The sequence below is a fragment of the Mustelus asterias genome, chromosome 15 (assembly GCF_964213995.1).
Source record: "Mustelus asterias chromosome 15, sMusAst1.hap1.1, whole genome shotgun sequence".
NCBI classification, from domain to species: Eukaryota; Metazoa; Chordata; class Chondrichthyes; order Carcharhiniformes; family Triakidae; genus Mustelus; species Mustelus asterias.
In genome coordinates, this window is record NC_135815.1 from 78,442,188 (window position 1) to 78,462,882 (window position 20,695).

The window sequence follows — 20,695 nt, forward strand, 5'->3', positions numbered from 1 at the left end:
TTGCCTGGTATGGAAAGTATTAGCTATGAGGAGAGATTGAATAAACTGGGATTGTTCTCCCTGGAAAGACAGAGGCTGAGGGGCGACTTGATAGAAGTTTATAAAATTATGAGGAGCATAGATGAAGTGAAGAGTTGGAAGCTTTTTTCCCAGGGCAGAAATGACAATTACAAGGGGGCACAAGTTCAAAGTAGGGGGGGGGGAGGTTCAGTAGAGATGTGCAGGGGGTGGTGGGTGCCTGGAATGCACTGCCAAGTGAGGTGGTTGAGGCAGACACGTTAGCGACACTTAAGACTTAGTTGGATAAATACATGAACAGGTGGGGAATAGAGGGATACAGGCAGTTTGTCTAGATAGGACAACATGATCGGCACAGGCTTGGTGGACTGAAGGGCCTGTTCCTGTGCTGTACTGTTCTTTGACACTGGAGGACTCCCTGGTCTTTGAAATAGGGATATCAGACCTTTTACTTTCACTGGAGAGGGAAGAAAGTCTTCAGTTTAATGTGTCATCTGTCTCTTCATTTAATTTGATGATTCCTTCTGCTGTATTAATTTATTAGTTCACTGCCGGATACTCCAGTTTTCCTTTAATTCATCAGTACACCTGATGCTGTTTGAATTTATGAATTTGCTGGTGTCTTGTTGCTTCTCATTTTATGGTACCTGCTGTTTCATTAAGTGATTCTTCCATCCATTGGTGCCTACCTAGCTGTGCTGCAATGTCTTTTTTTGCGCTCAGTGAGATGATGTGGCATTTATTTGTTTCTGAGAGTTTAGCTTTCCTGTTGTGATTGACATCAAAACAACCAGTGAAATATTTGTTCTAATTTAAGTTCAGTTTATTCCGTTATTTGTTCATCTCCATCTTATTGTCGGCACAGCTTTCCTTATTTGTTGTATTGTCATTGCATCTTTTTTGCACCAGATATAAATTTTTTTGACATTCTGTGTGAAGTTTTATGGCGATCAACCAGTATATTCAGAAGAGAAAGCGTATCAGAAGATATTGTACCTTGAGGACTTTGTTTCTGATCTTTGGATCCATTCCAACTCCAGAGGAAGGATACTCTGATTTGAAGTAACACTTGAATTATTGCAAGAGTTCAGATTTGAATAGAATAATGACACTGGCAAAGGTGTAGGATTATAACATTCTCAAATTCATTTTATTCAATTATGTTTCAAAATCACAAGGATAGGAATAGCACACTTAGTTGACGAAAAGGTAAATAACATGTAGGACCTATTAATGAAAAACAAAATTTTCAAACTGATTTATTTCAATTCAGTTATATCCTCATTTTATAAATATACCTCCGAAATGGAATCCTCCTAATTTAGTTCATGTTTTACCTTTTAAATTACACGACAACTGGCCTCTTTCATCTAGCTCCCTGTCTTACTATGAGATCAAAAGTTTGCACATCCAGTTGTTTGGATATTACCCACAAAGCTGATTCATCCACACAACCTTGCCCCTCATTATTTACTTGAACCAGTAGAAAAAAATCTACTGGTCTCTTTCATCCAAGCCTTCTGTGTTTAACCCACAGAAAATCTGGCCCTTCCCTCCAGCTCTCTGCTTTAACTGATCAGGAGCCTAAGGGTTACACATGTTCACAGAATGCTAGAAATACCCTAATACCTGTTCACAACTGGAGCACTGATCCTGCAAGACCCCCAAACAATCAATATGTTTGATAAGCACACTGTTTCAAGGCTTCTCACTTCCCTGACTACAATTATGACCCAGTGAAGTCAAAAGTCTCAAAATTTCCTCGGAGAGTCTTGTGAGTGTCTTGCTGGTATATGTATTGACACAATTGGTATGCTTCCTGACCCTTAATACTTACAGGCTTCTTCGTCATTTTATTGTCTATACCCTCTTCAAGACATTGCATTTCTTCTTAAGAGCTTGATGGCAAAGATAAACTGACCATTACTATTTTCCATTAACTTAACTGTTCCCACAACTATCAAGTTAGCAAGCTCAAATTACCAATCCGACTTCATCACATTGTACATTCTCAAACATAACAGACATAAAAGTTATAATATGCTGTCCAAAATTAATCTATTGCATTGTTAATTCGGGCTTTTCAGTCCCTATTACAGAACGTAGATAATCTATTTGTTCCTTCAGTCCAGTATTTGATGGATGTTATTTTTCATCACCTTTCAGGAGGTTCTTGGTTACAAAGTTGACCATCAGGTTTCTGTTTACATCGTAGCAGTGTTGGAATACATATCTGCTGACATACTTAAGCTAGCGGGCAATTATGTACGAAACATACGGCACTTCGAAATCACCCAACAAGACATTAAAGTTGCCATGTGTGCTGATAAGGTAAGAAAGCAAACTATTTTTTCTTGAAAGCTGTTTCACCAATGTTTTTATTTACTCTTTCAAAATTACGCCTTCCCCTGACCAAGCAATGAAATATGATTCAGTTGGTTGGGACGACATAAGGAGCTGCAAAGGGATATAGATAGGTTAAGTGAATGGGCAGAAATTTGAGACTAGAGTATCATGAATAATTTTCTACTATTTCCACCACCTCCAGCACAATACTGTGTACTCAGTGGATCATTTTCTGGTATTTCCATCATCTCCAGAGTGATACCACCACTAAATAAATCTTTCCTTCCCTTCTCAGCATTCCAAAAGGAATCATTCACTCCGTGATACCCTTCCCATTCATCGGTCACCCCCAACAGCCTGTCCCTCTCCCACAGCACCTTCCCATGTAAACACAGGAGATGCAACCCTTTTTATCTCCTACCTCCTTACTGTCCAAGGCCCCAAACATTCCTTCCAGGCTAAGCAGCGATTTACATGTACTACTTTCAATCTAGTGTACTGTTTTCACTGTTCAGAATGTCTTTACATTAGGCAGAGGTTGTCCTCTTTGTAAAATACCTTCGTTGAGTCCACACACATCACCTCAAGTTTCTGGCGACCTGTCTTTTTAATTATTCACCTGGCTGTCTTACAGATATTTCTGTCCTTGGTTGATCATATCGTTCCACTGTAGCTCAATGTAAGCTTAACTAATAGCACCTCATCTTTGCTTAGGTGCTTTACAGCTTTCCGGACTCATCACTAAGTTCAGCAATTTCAGGCCATAATCTCTAGTCCATTTTATTTTCTTCTTTTCCCCTTTCAGCCAACAGCACACCTGCTCAGGCATATCTTTCGTCTCTTCTCTTATCTCATCATCATTTCCTTTGGCCCTGGAGCACTAACTCTTCTGTCATTCAATCTCTCCTGTCTTTCACTCTATTACAGATCTTCCTGTTGTCCTTGTCCCACCCACCCCTTGCTTAAAACCTATAACATCTCAAACTTTCCCAGTACTGATGAAATGTTAGCCCTGATTCTCTCCACATGCTGCTAAACCTATTATTTCAGCACTTCTGTTTTAATAGGATCTGTTCTGAACTGCAGATTCCGAGATCAACTGCAATTCGATCTCCCAATTGTTGTCTACTTACTCTTTACCTTTGAACTTTCATCCCCATAGCAACCTCAGGTCACATGAACATCTTTTGGGACTAAAATGCTTGCTGGGGTCTCCGATAATATCCTTTTCAAAATACTCCCCAGTTTCATTTTGAAATTAAAAGGACACTGCATAAAAAGAACATACAGGCTTTTCCAAAAGCACAAGGATCATTATACAATTTGGAGAGCCTTAAGCCCCACTGGAATGCCAGGCACACTTGCAAAAGCATACTTTTTGAAAATAAAACACATATGTTCAGATATATTCTAAATGACTGTTTTGAACTGTACTTATTGCACCACAAAGCTATACTCTTTCCCCTTGCCTTCCATGGTCCCTCTCCAGACCCCTGTGATATAATGAATATTTCAAAACCAAACCTCAACATGATGAAAGCCAGTGATACGAATTAACCGCAACAGCAATAACACGAGGGAAATAAAGTTTATCTACTTGACATCAGTGTCCTAAATCATTTTAGTGACAAAGGCAACCTCCTCCTTCTCCTTCCCACCTTATCACTGCTTAAAGGACACGTACACCAAGAATGGGCCTAACTGTCTGTTAGAGAAACATATGGTCAGATATTTTATGAACTCAAGACTAAAGACCTTCAGGAATGAATTACACCAGTTTCAGATAATTATAGCCCACAGATTGGCAAGTCTTTCTTTCCACCATCCTTCCCCCACATCATGTGTTGCACACATTCTCTCAATTCATTCAGTTCGTAAGTGTATTGTCCATTGTAGTTCTGAGCTATACAGAGCAGGTTCAACTCCGCCTATGCTGAGTTACCTGATCTGAGTTAGACTGACAGCTACAACTGGATTTGAAGCCCATGTTTCCTTTTCTAAATTTCAACATTGGTTACTACCTTGCCACAGGTTCAGACTGGAATGCATGTTTCTTTCCAACAACTCTGCCCCCTACTAACTCAACTCCAAAGCCATGTGGCATGCAACCCTTTCCCATCTCAAACAAACAAAAACTCTTTTCCCATATCAAACAAACAAACCTCAGGGCAATTGCACCAGGACAAAATATTTTTTTCAGTTGGATGCATGATCTCAACCCATGCTGGACTAACCCACAGTTTTCCCATCCCAACTCTGGTCTTAAGAACTTACAATTCCAGCTATTTCATTTATTGTCAAAACTATGAGCAGGAAACGGATCAAGGGAATCCTCAAGACAAAGCCATGATACACAAAATAACTTTTCCAGTCACATGCTAATGCTGTCCAATGAAACTGACTTACCTTTCTCTCGAGGATGGTGGAGGGGTGTTCCTGGGTCGAGGCCAAGGACTGCAATCCCCAGCAGGCTGCGAGTTTCAGTGGATTTGGGTGGCACGGTGGCAGTGGTTAGCACTGCTGCCTCACAATGCCAGGGACCCGGGTTCAGTTCTGCGTCACTGTCTTTGTGGAGTTTTCACATTCTCCCCGTGTCTGCACGGGTTTCCCCCGGATGCTCCGGTTTCCTCTCTCAGTCCAAAGATGTGCGGGTTAAGTAGATTGGCCATGATAAATTGCCCCTTAGTGTCAGGGGGATTAACAGGGTAAATACGTGGGGTTACAGGGATAGGGCTTGGATGGGATTGTTGGTGCAAGCTCGATGGGTTGAATGGCTGCCTTCTGCACTGTAGGATTTCTATGGTTTCTATGATTCTTCTGCCGTGTGCAGCAGCATGGCTGGTTGCGCAAGCTCTGTTCTGGATTTCCTGTCCTGCAGTTCAAGGGCACCCTAACAGCAGTGTGTCCATGTAGATAAACAATACAAGAATTCAATCACAGGACCTAGCATGGTGCCATGTAAGGCAGGAGTCCAGAGACAGTGGAAAGGAACTATCGGAGAAATCATCAGAGGGATAGAGAGAAGAGTGCCAGGTAGGGGGCAGGGAGTGATCCTGAAGTAGTCCCAGATAAGAAGAAACCAAGAAGAGCAGAGAAAGATGCTCCAAGCAGACAAAGGGTTGCGCTTGGTAGACTTTAAGTAATGATGGCCCAGGAGAAGCCCTGGAGATCAGGGAAGACAGCAGAAGGTTGGTGATTCCATACTGCAGCCCATTTTGGAACTTTTGGAAAGAAATCCATGGCAAGATCTTCAAAAATGAAGACTGGAATCTTTGTGTGTGAGAGACAGAATTTCATAGAGGTTGGTTGACTGTGTTTACTGATTCTAGCTGGATTGTTGAGAAATCTGTGGAATCTGTCTTGGTTGCATCTGCCACTTATTGTGAAGTATGGCGCGTTCAGCCACTGCTTACTTAATTCACATGCCTCTCATATTAACCCTGAATGTTAGAGTATGTGATAGATCTTGTAAATTGTTTCAATTTTCTGACCTTATATAGTGAAGTCTATCTTTGTTCCAAACTTGTGGGATCTTGTGGCTTTATTCTCTTAGCAAGTGTCTGGAATCTCAATTTTTGTCCAATCTTATCAGATCATATCAAACATCTGGGGTTCTCGTCCAGGACTAACACCATGCACAGTCTTTTGATAGCTCAGAGTCAGACTATTCCGCTTGTCTTCATTACAGGAGAAACCCCTGCTCAGTTAAACCAACTCATAGGAGACAACTGATGTACTGACGGACAACCAACATGTAGATTCTAGATTAACAAGTTCTGCTTACCTAATTCAAGTTTACTAGCCATCATCGAGATTTTATTTTGTCAAGATACTGCAGATCTTTTTCTGCAGGGAGTTAAATGTAGAAGTGATGGAAATTTTTTTAACTTTTATTGTTTGGAAGGACCAATGCTGCTATAATATTCATTCTGTTTCATAGTGTATGCTTGAGATTAACATGTATTTTGTACCTCCCACCACACCAACACCGGATCTAGAGCAAAATTGAGATTTAAACTAGTTTTACTGCAGACACTTGAGTATTCCATATAGTTCAGATACAAACAAGGCCTCCAATAGGTTGAAGTTTACATTTTGTTCACTTATATATTGTATTTAAGATTTAAATCCTGTGAAATACCATGAAAAGGCAATTGGAGCAAATGCTTATTTTGGCATCTTCCAAAGATTATGGGTTTAACAGGCTTTAACTTTCCGAAAATGAAGAATAACATAGTAACTGGTGCGATAAGATAATGTGATTTATTATTGGTGATTTCAGGATATTACTCCACGTCACCTCATTCTCATTTGACGTGAAGGGGTCAACTCATCCGTTGAGCACCACTATCCTTTCACTTCAGTCCAGTCTGCATAAAATTTATATACATAAAATTAACCTGGCTAAATTTGAGATAATATTCACTGTCCCTGTTAGGCTTTAATATTCATCAGTAGTAAATTATTCTTTGGCACCCCGTTCTTTAGCAAAAATTGTAAATATGCTTGAGAATGAAATGTTAATCCAATGATCTTGGAGCACACTTGCATGCTTTCTAGCAATTCCAAATCTTTGTTGCTTTATTTTTTTTCAAGATGGGTGAGGTTCCTGGTTGTAGGTGAATATTGATCTTTAGCTCAGTCTACCTTCACATCTTTGCAATTTGATTCCGTTCATCGCATGCAATTCTTGCTGGATTTCTGGGTGCTTATTGTCGATACTCCCAGTGAAGGCGCAAGTAAGCATAATGACTATTGCAGACTCAGCCGCTGAGAACTTGATTGTATCAGTTGCTGTTGTGTGTCAGGTTAGGTATGATTTATCGACCTTAAATCAACTCTGGAGTTAAAATCAAGCTCAATTCGTGGCCTTGTGGTTTTTCACTTTCTGATTGCTCTAAGGATTCAGGTTGACTCCTAACTGGTGAAGAGATCAAAAATTGATCCAAATGGGAAACCTGTGGTGCCAGTGTAGAACCTGAATCTGGCCTTCCATAAACCCAAGAGTGCAATGTTTGAATTGAAGATAGCTTCTCACTTGGAAAATTCTAAATTTCTCTGAGGTTTATGTGATGGGTCGTTTATGTTATCTTGTTGCTCCTGAGTATAGAACTGATGCTTAAAAGTGGAACACCTTTACGTATGGATGTTACAGGAATGTAGTCATGCTCAATCTGCAAGTTCGTCTGGTTGGAAATTTAGCGATGTATTTATCTTAGCTGCATGTAGAAGAATGCAACCACTCTCCAACATGTGTTATCAGTTTTCTCCAATTGCACAGTGTAGAAACTGAAAGCCAAAATTATGTTTTCTAGGTACTAATGGATATGTTCCATCAAGATGAGGAAGATTTAGGTGTAATTGAAGAGGAACCCATTACCACTGGCGAACAAACTTACTATGATTTAGTGAAGATGTACATGTCTGAGATTCGGCAATATCTAAGAGAATTGAATCTCATCATCAAAGTCTTCAGGGAACCCTTTGTATCAGATGCTAAGCTGTTTTCTGCAAACGTATGTTGTAAATTTTATAAACACCTTTTTCAAATGTACACATCCTTATAAGTCTGTTGGCCTCTTTCATAATACAAATGTTGCCTTTTCTTTCCCTTCATTGTGCTTCCTGAACTACGTCTGTAGCTGTAATGCTATGCAGTCTGTTGCTGAGTTCTTTATGGCTGCCAGTACATGCACATGTCATAGAGTCATAGAAGTTTACAGCATGGAAACAGGCCCTCCGGCCCAACTTGTCCATGCCGCCCTTTTTTTTAAACCCTTAAGCTAATCCCAATTGCCCGCATTTGGTCCATATCCCTCTATACCCATCGTACCCATGTAACTATCTAAATGCTTTTTAAAAGATAAAATTGTACCCGCCTTGACTACTACCTCTGGCAGCTTGTTCCAGACACTCGCCACCCTCTGTGTGAAAAAATTGCCCCTCTGGACACTTTTGTATCTCTCCCCTCTCACCTTAAACCCATGCCCTCTAGTTTTAGACTCCCCTACCTTTGGGAAAAGATATTGACTATCTAGCTGATCTATTCCCCTCATTATTTTAAAGACCTCTATAAGATCACCCCCTCAGCCTCCTACGCTGCAGAGAAAAAAGTCCCAGTCTATCCAGCCTCTTCTTATAACTCAATCCATCAAGTCCTGGTAGCATCCTAGTAAATCTCTTCTGCACTCTTCCTAGTTTAATAATATCCTTTCTATAATAGGGTGATCAGAATTGCACACAGTATTCCAAGTGTGGCCTTACCAATGTCTTGTATAACTTCAACAAGACTTTCCACTCCTGTATTCAATGTTCTGACCGATGAAACCAAGCATGCCGAATGCCTTCTTCACCACTCTGTCCACCTGTGATTCCACTTTCAAGGAGCTATGAGCATGTACCCCTAGATCTCTTTGTTTTGTAACTCTCCCCAATGCCCTACCATTAACTGAGTAAGTCCTGCCCTGGTTCAATCTACCAAAATGCATCACCTCGCATTTGTCTAAATTAAACTCCATCTGCCACTCGTCAGCCCACTGGCCCAATGATCAAGATCCCGTTGCAATTGGAGATAACTTTCTTCACTGTCCACTATGCCACCAATCTTAGTGTCATCTGCAAACTTACTAAACATGCCTCCAATATTCTCATCCAAATCATTAATATAGAACATAGAACAGTACAGCACAGAACAGGCCCTTCGGCCCACGATGTTGTGCCGAGCTTTATCTGAAAAGATCAAGCTATCCCACTCCCTATCATCCTGGTGTGCTCCATGTGCCTATCCAATAGCCGCTTAAATGTTCCTAAAGTGTCTGACTCCACTATCACTGCAGGCAGTCCATTCCACACCCCAACCACTCTCTGCGTAAAGAACCCTACCTCTGATATCCTTCCTATATCTCCCACCATGAACCCTATAGTTATGCCCCTTTGTAATAGCTCCATCCACCCGAGGAAATAGTCTTTGAACGTTCACTCTATCTATCCCCTTCATCATTTTATAAACCTCTATTAAGTCTCCCCTCAGCCTCCTCCGCTCCAGAGAGAACAGCCCTAGCTCCCTCAACCTTTCCTCATAATACCTACCCTACAAACCAGGCAGCATCCTGGTAAATCTCCTCTGCACTCTTTCCAGCGCTTCCTCATCCTTCTTATAGTGAGGTGACCAGAACTGCACACACTATTCCAAATGTGGTCTCACCAAGGTCCTGTACAGTTGCAGCATAACCCCACGGCTCTTAAACTCCAACCCCCTGTTAATAAAAGCTAACACACTATAGGCCTTCTTCACAGCTCTATCCACCTGAGTGGCAACCTTTAGAGATCTGTGGATATGGACCCCAAGATCTCTCTGTTCCTCCACAATCTTCAGAAGCCTACCTTTGACAAGGTCATAAATGACAAATAACAGTGGACCCAGCACTGATCCCTGAGGCACACCGCTGGTCACAGGCCTCCAGTTTGAAAAACAACCCTCTACAACCACCCTCTGGCTTCTATCAAGAAGGGGAGATGCCGGCGTTGGACTGGGGTAAACACAGTAAGAGTTTTAACAACACCAGGTGAAAGTCCAATAGGTTTATTTGGTAGCAAATACCATTAGCTTTCGGAGCGCTGCTCCTTCGTCAGATGGAGTGGAAATCTGCTCTCAAACAAGGCACAGAGACACAAAATCAAGTTACAGAATACTGATTAGAATGCAAATCTCTACAGCCAACCAGGTCTTAAAGATACAGACAATGTGAGTGGAGGGAGCATTAAGCACAGGTTAAAGAGATGTGTATTGTCTCCAGACAGGACAACCAGCAAGTCCAGGAGGCAAGCTGTGGGGGTTACTGATAGTGTGACATAAACCCAACATCCCGGTTTAGGCTGTCCTCGTGTGCGGAACTTGGCTATCAGTTTCTGCTCAGCGACTCTAAACACGTTAAAGAAGCCATCCCCTACGGACAAGCCCTCCGTATACACAGGATCGGCTCGGATGAGAAGGATCGCAACAGACACCTCCAGATGCTGAAAGATGCCCTCATAAGAACAGGATATGGCGCTTGACTCATCGATCGACAGTTCCGACGCACCACAGTGAAAAACCGCACCGACCTCCTCAGAAGACAAACACGGGACACGGTGGACAGAGTACCCTTCGTTGTCCAGTACTTCCCCGGAGCGGAGAAGCTACGGCATCTCCTCCGGAGCCTTCAACATGTCATTGATGAAGACGAACATCTCGCCAAGGCCATCCCCACACCCCCACTTCTTGCCTTCAAACAACCGCACAACCTCAAACGGACCATTGTCCGCAGCAAACTACCCAGCCTTCAGGAGAACAGTGACCACGACACCACACAACCCTGCCACAGCAACCTCTGCAAGACGTGCCGGATCATCGACACGGATGCCATCATCTCACGTGAGAACACCATCTGTCAGGTACACGGTACCTACTCTTGCAACTCGGCCAACGTTGTCTACCTGATACGCTGCAGGAAAGGATGTCCCAAGGCATGGTACAGTGGGGAAACCATGCAGACGCTATGACAATGGATGAATGAACACCGCTCGACAATCACCAGGCAAGACTGTTCTCTTCCTGTGGGTGAGCACTTCAGCGGTCACGGGCATTCAGCCTCTGATCTTCGGGTAAGCGTTCTCCAAGGCGGCCTTCACGACGCACAACAGCGCAGAGTCGCTGAGCAGAAACTGATAGCCAAGTTCCGCACACATGAGGACGGCCTAAACCGTGATGTTGGGTTTATGTCACACTATCAGTAACCCCCACAGCTTGCCTCCTGGACTTGCTGGCTGTCCTGTCTGGAGACAATACACATCTCTTTAACCTGTGCTTAATGCTCCCTGCACTCACATTGTCTGTATCTTTAAGACCTGGTTGGCTGTAGAGAGTTGCATTCTAATCAGTATTCTGTAACTTGATTTTGTGTCTCTGTGCCCTGTTTGAGAGCAGATCTCCACTCCATCTGACAAAGGAGCAGCGCTCTGAAAGCTAATGGTATTTGCTACCAGATAAACCTGTTGGACTTTAACCTGGCGTTGTTAAAACTCTAATTCTGTCAAGAAGCCAATTTTGTATCCATTACAAAAGATTTAACCTTATGCAACAACCTACCATGCGGTACCTTGTCAAAGGCCTTGCTAAAGTCCAAGTAGACAACATCAACTGCACTTCCCTCATCTACCCTCTTGGTTACCCCTTCAAAAAACTCAATCAAATTTGTGAGATATGATTTTCCACTCGCAAAGCCATGCTGACTGTCCCTGGTCAGTCCTTGCATCTCTAAATGCCTGTCGATCCTGTCTCTCAAAATACCTTCCAACAATTTACCCACCACAGATGTGAGGCTCACTGGCCTGTAGTTCCCAGGCTTTTCCCTGCAGCCCTTTTTAAACAAATGTCTAAATGTACAGGCTCCTCTACCCACCAAATTCCAGCAATTCTGTGGCTTAGACCTGAAACTCATTTTGCCACTGGACATGTCCCTTTTCAATTCATTGCAATTTCATTTGACTTTGCTCTTTGCTGTAAAGCATACTGGATGCTTCAGTTTGTTCTCCATTTAAGAGAGTGCCTGAATTACTAGCATTCATTAATAAGCCACAAGATTTTTTTCCATACAGGTCTCCATTAAACATGTTTTTGTTTCATAGTTAGGAAAGAAAAATACCTCTTTTAACATGCTATCTTCCAAGTGTTTCATTTTAAGATGTAGATTTATAGTCTTAAATTTTAGATGTTTTAGGTTTAAAAAAATGAAAAGTTACATTTATATTAAATTGCACTTCGGAGTGCAAACAACTGCATTTACAGTGTTTAGCACGAGATGGCAATACATTGCCAAATGTGATTTTTAACTCTGAAAATATTAACTTGTTTTCCATATTGATGAAATGTTTAATTAGAATTTCTAAATTTTTCATAAAATTGCAATACAAATATTCAACTTAAAATAGTTATAAGGTTAAATAAATTCTGTTGGTATATGATTATGCTATCAACACAAGTAACAAGAAATTAAAATCCGAAAGATGTTCACTTGGTCTTTTTCGTCATATTGGTGCCTCTCCGAGGCTGACATTATTGTTTATTATTGGCAGTTAGGTTGTTGCTCTTTGCTGGTTTCCACATGGAGAATTTTAATTATTGTTCTGCGGTTTTCTGGCAGCATTTGTTTCCTTTTAATTCGTCTATCATTTTTTTGAAGAAAACAGAAGGCTCCAGCGCCTTCAGACTTGCCATAGTTGATGCCTGTATAGCTCATTTTTGTGATAAATTATGTGAAATGTCTCAGATTCTTCACAGGAGGGACCCTGAGAAAGAAAATTGTGAATGCAAAGATGCAGGTAACTGCACTGGAGCCCCATATAACTCATGTGGCTTGCTAACTTGTCAAAACATTTTAATTCTAAGGTCTGCCATCTATTAGAATTGGACCATTGCAAAAATTAACTCAGTACAAACACCACACTCTAGTTGAAACAGAGTGGCAATAGTCATAGTTTAACTCTGATTATGTAATGTAGAGGTCCAAAGAAAATAGTTGGATTTTGTTGGTTAGCATGATCAATACTTGGCATTTACGGGGCACGAATGTTTCCTGTCACAATTATCTAAGCTCATGTGTTATCCAGGTTCTGCTCTACATTGGCATGGCCTGCTTATTTATTGGTGGAGTTTGAATGGAACTCAACATGACGTAATAAGCAACAAATAGCATGCGCTCCCTCAAACCCTCTGCCCCCCACTTTATGCCAGAAGGAAGGTCATTACAGCAGTTGAAGCTGATTAGGTGGAAGATGCTTTCTTGAGGAGCTCTTGCAGTGATGCCCATGGCCTCTGACAAAAAAAAATCTTCCTTTGTGTCAGGATCTTGTGGAGGACCTTTTCACCTCAAGTAATCTCAAATTCATCTTTTCTTTTATGAGCATAAAATTGATTTGTACCCTTTTCATCTGTGTTAATATTTTCCATTGCTTATCTGCAGCTGTTTGCTGCTTTTCCTTCCACTTAATCTGGTCAATACCCTCTCTTATCTCAAATTGTTTATTTTATAGTTGAGTACTCATTTCTTTGGCTTTTTTGTTACCTGTTCTTAAATTGAACCTGATTATATTGTGGGTGCTGATTCCCAAATGAACTCCTATTTTTTAATGAACTTAATCGAATTGCATCTACAGACTGTTACCCTGAAAGCTGTAGTTTTGTGTAAATGATTCAGCAAACTCATGACAATGTTGTCGACAGCCCTATTTAATCCCAACCAAAATTCTTGTGAGAATTTTAGAATTTCATGCACAGGAAATTGCCATTCCTTAAAATTATTATAAAAGAGGAATAACTTGAATTGAAATGTAGTTTGATTCTGGTGACTAGGCATTGTATATATCAAAGGAGACACCACCCATAGCTTGGCATTTACTTCAGAAACATAGCTCTTACTAATGAAAAGTTTTGTCGATGCATAAGTTGTCCATTGCCTTGAACACTTGGATGCAGTTGATCTTTGCTGCTTAAACCTGGTTCGCATGTTCTTTTGTGGATGTTAAGTTTTATTTTTAAGATTTTATCATTGTATTCTCACAGGATGTAGAAATCATATTTAGTCGTATTGTGGATATCCATGAGTTGACTGTGAAGTTATTGGGCCTAATTGAAGATACTGTAGAAATGACAGACGAAGGGAGCCCTCATCCATTAGTGGGAAGCTGTTTCGAAGACTTAGCTGAGGTAAGTTTTTTTGACAAAAAAAACCTTTTACCTGACACAATTATTTTTTGAATTAGATATTTTTGTCTAAATAAAATTTCTGATAGTAGTAGTAATTGAGAATTGAACATGAGTGCCTCTTTAAATTAATAAGCTTATTAAAAGATAATTTTCCATTGAAGTGTTTGATATTAATTATCAGGGGGTAGGTATTATGGCATAGTGGTAACATCCTTACCTCTGGGCCAGAAGCTCGAGGTTTAAGTCCCATCAAAGGACTTGATAACTATGGAAGGTACATTCGTAATGTGGCCAAACAGGTTGATTTTCAGCCTGTATATCTTTCCAGTACACCTGATGGCAAGCAGTAAGAGCAGATGAGCTTCCTGATTAGCCTGACCGCAGTAGGCAATGGCAAATCAGTGCAATGGAAGTCCAGTCACCAGTGCCCCCTTAAGGCATGTTACCTGAAGGAGATGGTTAAATATCAAAAATGCCACTCTTTGAACCTCCCTATCCTCTTATTGTCTAAAATGTGGGCTGCTGTTGAGAGACTTCAGCTTGTTTTACTCGAGCAGGAAAATGTTTTGACTGCACATTATTTACGAGGTAGTTGGTTTATTTCATTTTGCAATTTTAATCCTTTTTGAACAATTTTGGGATTCTTTCACTTTCAAATTTGACAAATGGAATCGAAAATAAATTATGCTTGGAATATTAAGTTTTAAGTGAGTAGGCACTATCTGATAGTCAAGACCACTCTTAGCGTTTTGTTTTGTAATGCTGCCAAGTTTGTCAAGGCTTTTCATCCCAGAGCCTATACAACAGTTTCTAATGTTTTCAGGCGTTTATTGAAAAGTACATAGAGTGTAAATCTACTTCGCAAAAACTGCCCACCGTTGGCTTCTCCTGTGTCTATGATGCCTGATGCTTCTTCGTTGATCAGTGATTCTGATATTCTCCAGATGTTTTTCTTGTGCATAAAACCCACCCACTAATGGATTTAAAATTGTGCCTCATTTCTCGAGCTATAAATCACAGATTAGGTTTATTAAGATGTAAAAATTAGTAGCAGTAATAGCAACCACAGCAGACTTAACTAGAATACAAAATGTTATTTAAACTCAGAATCACTGTTCCAAAACAAATAATACCTCAAAATCTTTGAAATACAAATATTAATGACAAATAACTTGGAGAGATGTCTGTAATACTAAATTCATATGTGATTTGGGTGCTTAGAATGTTGCCATTAATCCTGCTTGTTAATGGCCTGGCAAAGCAGAAATTCACTAAATATAGACAGCAATTATAGTCCCTTCAGACACAAATGCATTGTGCAAATGCCTTTGGGGGAAAAAACATCAAGCATTTGAAGACTGCGTTTTCTGTCTACTTTGCAAAGGCCACAATGACTGCAAATGGCATCTGTTTATGCAAGTCTTAATTAAGAGCTTCCTTTTCCACTGTTGGTTGACCTATTAAAAGGCTGCATCACTGTAGGAACAAAGAGAGATGGGTCTTCCCATTGTAGGAACTTGATCCATTGGCCAGTAGGTGGTGGTGTATTAATCTGCTTCGCTTTGCAGTTTAGGCTTCCAGCAGGTGCTGCATATAAACCTTTGCAGCAACTTCAGATGGGTGGAATCTGGACACCTACCAGATGCAAAAATGCCTGAAAGTCAAATAGCGTCTTCATGCTATCTCTTGTATAAAGGCTAGGATAGAGCTGTCCATCTCTGTAACCTAATAGTTATAGACACTGAAACATTTAAAATTCAGCTTATAATTTCTCAAAAACATTGCAAAGTATGTTAATTACTTTCAAGTACATGGTTATACATTTTGGGATAGACTTAGATATTCTAATTGAGTTCCCTACTAGTCGCCCATGTAAGTGGTCTGAGCATTTTACATTTTGGGGTGATTCTGAGCTGTCAAATATCCAACAATATGATGGTGTAACCCACATGTATAAAAGCTAGAAATTTGTTTCTTTTGCACTCTTCAATTCCTTGAGAGTAGACTGAGAAAATGTGAGGTCAGGTCATGTGAATCTCTAAACTGATTAATTTTGCAGCATACAAAGAGTTGTACAGCACAGAAAGAGGTTGTTTGGTCCATCTTACCTGTGACAGGACATTGAAAAGAACCATCCAATTGGTGCGATTCCCCATGTCTTTTACCACAGCCCTGCAAACTGTTCCTAACCATTAACTCCCTAGTCCCTGTCTGAGGCTGAACCAAATGGTTCTGAACCTTGCTATTATCTTGGATTCTGAGATGAGCTTCTAACCACATACTCCATCACCAAGATTGCCTGTTTCTAAATCCATAACATTACACATCTCTACCTCTGCCTCAGCCTATCTGCCTCTGAAATTCACTTCTATGCCTTGTTACATCTAGATTTGCCAACCTGCCAACCTTCATAAACTTGAACTCATCCAAAACTCAGTGGCCATTTCCCGACTCATGCTGTGTATTTTATAAAGGTTTTGCATACCTTCCTTTGTACTCTGCTTCTGTAAAGCTGAGGATGTAAAAGGCCTTAACAGCCTTCCTAATTTGTCCTGAACATGTACCCCATGGTCTCCCTCTTTCTGCACCTCCTATAAAATTATATCATAAAGTTTATATTTCCTTCATCATTCTTTCCACCAAATGTTTTATTTCACACTTACCTGCCTTAAATTTCATCTGCTCTGGTGCCTGCCTATTTTACCAGTCTATATCCTCTGGAGACTGTTACTATATTCCTCATTGTTTAAAATACATTTCTGAGTTTTGTGTCATTTGAATTAATACCCAAGCCTCGGTCATTCATACATATCAAAGGTCTTCGTATTGACCTCTGAGAAACACCAGTGAACGGTCCCCTTTAGCTTACAAAACATCTATTTACCACAACTCTTTTTTTTCAATCCCTTAGCTATTTTTGTACCATGCAGCCACGGCACCTTTAATCTAGTGGGCCTCAAAGTTGCGAACAAGTCTATAATATGATACTTTATCAAATGCCTCACCCTAATCAATCTTCTCCATCATTTCACTCAATCTAGTTAGTCAAACATGATTTACTATGAACAAATCAGTGCTGACTTTCCTTTACTAACCCATATATTTTTACAGGCGCCCATTAATTTTGTTTCTTATTGTTGTCTCCAAAGGTTTCCCTAATATTGACAGTAAGCTGACTGACTGACTAATTTCCTGGTTTATTCCTTTCCCCTTTTTGTATAGGAATGTAACATTTGTAATCCTGTAGTCCTTTGGCCCAACCCCTTATCTAAAGAGAATTGGAAGATTGCGGAAGAGCCCTTCCATCAGCAAGTAGGAATGCATCCTATCTGGACTGGATGACTTTTCTACCAGAATGTTTGATTAAGGGGGAATATTGGCCACAACGTTGAAAAAATTCCCTGGCATTCTTCAAATAGTGTTATCAACCCTCAGATCCATCTGAAAATCGGCAGCCGAACCTTGGTTTCATAGCTCATCTGAAGTATAGCACCTCCATGGTTGTGTCCTTTTATTTATTGCATTGGAATGCTGGCCTATATTGTGTACTTAAGTACATAATATAGGCCATCATTAACGCTGTTTCTCTCCACAGATGCTGCCAGTCCTACTGGGTTTATCCAGCATTGATTTCCAGCATCTGCGGTATTTTGCTTTCATTTATTGTCTTAAAACATAGATTAACCTGCTATTTCCATGACCTCCATTCACAGACTGGCCAGTTTCCACATATACTCACAGCAATCTGGGGAACCTTCGTTCCAGATCCATAGTTTGGAGTGATTAGATTACATGGCTGGGCATTGTCCAAAGTGATCAAGTTTAACGCCTTGATCCACAGCCCCATGAATACACATTATGTTTGGATATTTTGTGAATGTTTCAAGAGGTGGTTCATTTATACTTGTTTAAATTGATTGTCTCTGGTGGGCTAATAAATGACTCAGATAGCCCAACTGGAAAGCAACATAGCTTATTACAGAATGCAAAGTAAAACCACTATCATTGTGTACAGACACTAGTCCTGCCTGAGACTACAGTTCAGTAAGAAGTCTCACAATACCAGGTTAAAGTCCAACAGATTTATTTGGTAGCACAAGCTCTCGGAGTGAATCACTCCGAAAGCTTGTGCTACCAAATAAACCTGTTGGACTTTAACCTGGTGTTGTGAGACTTCTTACTGCGCTTACCCCAGTCCAACGCTGGCATCTCCATACCGAGATTACAGTTCAGCAGGCCCTGTCCTAGATCTGTCTTATAAAAGGATGAGGCAATGAGTTCCGGCTGGGTAGGCCACTGCCTGTCACCAGGGGAGCTCATACGCGGGTTCTGAAGTTTAGCTTGTTTTGATTGCAGGGATGGTGATCCCACTGGGTGCAGTTTCTCAGCCAAGAGAAACTGGACACTTTGGGGCATCTTTTCTAGCCGCCTTTCCATTTGAGGTGAGCAGAGGATACCCTGAAGAGGACTGCTCAGTCACAGATGCAGCTGCTGAAAGGCATCCTGTCCTGATATAGGTGCCTGGCAACCACCACAGATCCATTGCCTGTGTGTAGAATCTTGGCTGGTGCTTCCAGGTATCACAACTCATCATCCTGAAGACTGGCTCTTGGGTTTTTAGAGGACAGAGTTTCCTGCCCAGTGACTGTCGCCTCTGCGGAGGGTTCCCTGTGACAGAGATGATCTGCCTGCTGCTTTAAGGTCTTCTCTCTGATTTTTCCCTTATGCGGCACCTGTCCTGTTTCCTTGGGAAAAGCTCCTGGAATCTATGGAAGGTTGTTGCCCATGTTCCTTTCGTGGATCATATCTTCCTGGTTGAAGTTTTCAGCCAGTCTCTAACCATTATGGCCCCTTTCTGGGCTTCTTATTTTAATTCTACGTTGCCAGGAAAATTTGGGAACGTCAGGCTAAGGCTAGTCCGAAGGTGCGACCCAACAATAGCACCGCCAGGGCTATTCCCATCATTAAATGCGACCAAGTCCTATAATTAAAAAGGAAACGTGCCATTTTTATTCCGAGAGAACCTGTGGTTTGTTTCTTTATACCACTTTTGAATGTCTGGACCACCAGGTCATTTGAGGATGGGTGCCATGCGGATGGATGTGCCTTACTCCATTCGTACTCATAGAGGTCTGAAACTCCTTGCTGTTAAACAGGGTCCCATTTTCTCTCACGAGAACCTCGGGTATACCATGCACACTAAAAGATTGACAGAGTTTCTCTATAATATTGTAAGAGGTAATAGAGGCCATCCGGTGCAGGTCGATCCATTTTAAATGGGTGTCGATGAGAATTAAAAACATGGAGCCCATAAATGACGTTTACATGCACTCGCATCCAAGGTCTCCCCAGCCATTCCCAAGGGTGCATCAGGGCTACTGATGAGGCCTTCTGGTTTTCCTGGCAAGCTTCGCACCGCTTGACCAGGTTTTTGATATTAGTGTCTATGCCAGGTCACCAAACATAGCTCCTTGCAGGCATTTTCAGCTTAGAAATTCCTGAGTGGCCATTATGCAATTTTTGAAGTATTGGTCGCTGGCCTGGATACAGGACAACTACCTAAGGTTTCAAATCCTCCGTAGGACGCCCTTGTGGTCCACCATTTAGGACAGCGTGATGCAGTTTCACAAACGTCCATGCCTGAATTTGCTTGGTGGATATTGACAGAGTATCCATGAAATTCAAAGTCAGAGTCATGACGACTTCATCCATCGTCGGAGGAGAAGGTAGGCTGGTGGGCAGTGGCACGCAGTTCAAGGCATCTGCGGACATGTTATTATGTTAAAGATGCTGTATCGAAACAACTTATTGTTGTTGCCGTAATGCCGATGGTTGTAACACTGGTGGTAATGCTAGTACATAAGGTCAACAATTTCTTGTCCTCTTCAGTAATTAAGCAATCTGTGACACGTTAGATGAGGGGAAAAACCTGTACTCCCGGTGCTTAGTTGTAAAGGGTTCAAAACTTTAGGTCCACTTTTGAACCTCCAGACCAATATTCTGTCTCAGCTCTGTAGGTGTGCAGTTGTACAGCAATTGGAAATGCACTGGGCAGGGAACAAACTGGGCATGTTCCCATTAAAATGTGCACGTGCACAGCCGAATGTCATTCTTAAAGAGACAATGCAGTGCAATATGCTGGCCAGACACCACAAACAGAAATGAGAGCGAACATTGCCTCAGACTCCTGAGCAAATTCCTCAAAAAAAAAAGAAATGCTCAGAATGGCAGCACTGCTTCAGATCAACCATGGTACGCCTGCAGTAGACCTAAAGAATGCTTGCTTTCAGATGACATTGATCTGCTCTGAGTTTCGATGTCATAGTGACTAATGTAGGGTGCTCTCCTTGGCCATTTTAATTAAGCCATGAGGTGCTCATAAATTTTAAACTCTTCTGTAGCTGCAGCTGAGAGGCAGATTGAGTGGTTGGGCAAGCATTTTTGATGTACTTCAATCATAATTTGCCCACAGAAACGGATGCTCCATCCATTTTTGGTATAAAAGATTATCAATCTGTACAATTAATATGTCTCCTTGTCTTTTTTGTTTTAAGACTGGCTATCAAATTAAATTTGGGAGCAAACTGT

The 20,695-nt window shown here is 41.2% G+C and overlaps 1 protein-coding gene across 2 annotated transcripts in view; it reads left to right on the forward strand.

Moving 5' to 3' along the window:
• Positions 1–20,695, forward strand: part of sos1 (son of sevenless homolog 1 (Drosophila)) — a 251,367-nt gene that overhangs the window by 151,188 nt on the left and 79,484 nt on the right. For both annotated transcript variants that reach the window (XM_078230163.1, XM_078230164.1), the window contains exons 4-6: positions 2,185–2,349; positions 7,680–7,880; positions 13,964–14,107. In XM_078230163.1, coding sequence (XP_078086289.1) covers positions 2,185–2,349; positions 7,680–7,880; positions 13,964–14,107 — 510 coding nt within the window. The remainder of the gene's footprint in view (positions 1–2,184; positions 2,350–7,679; positions 7,881–13,963; positions 14,108–20,695) is intronic.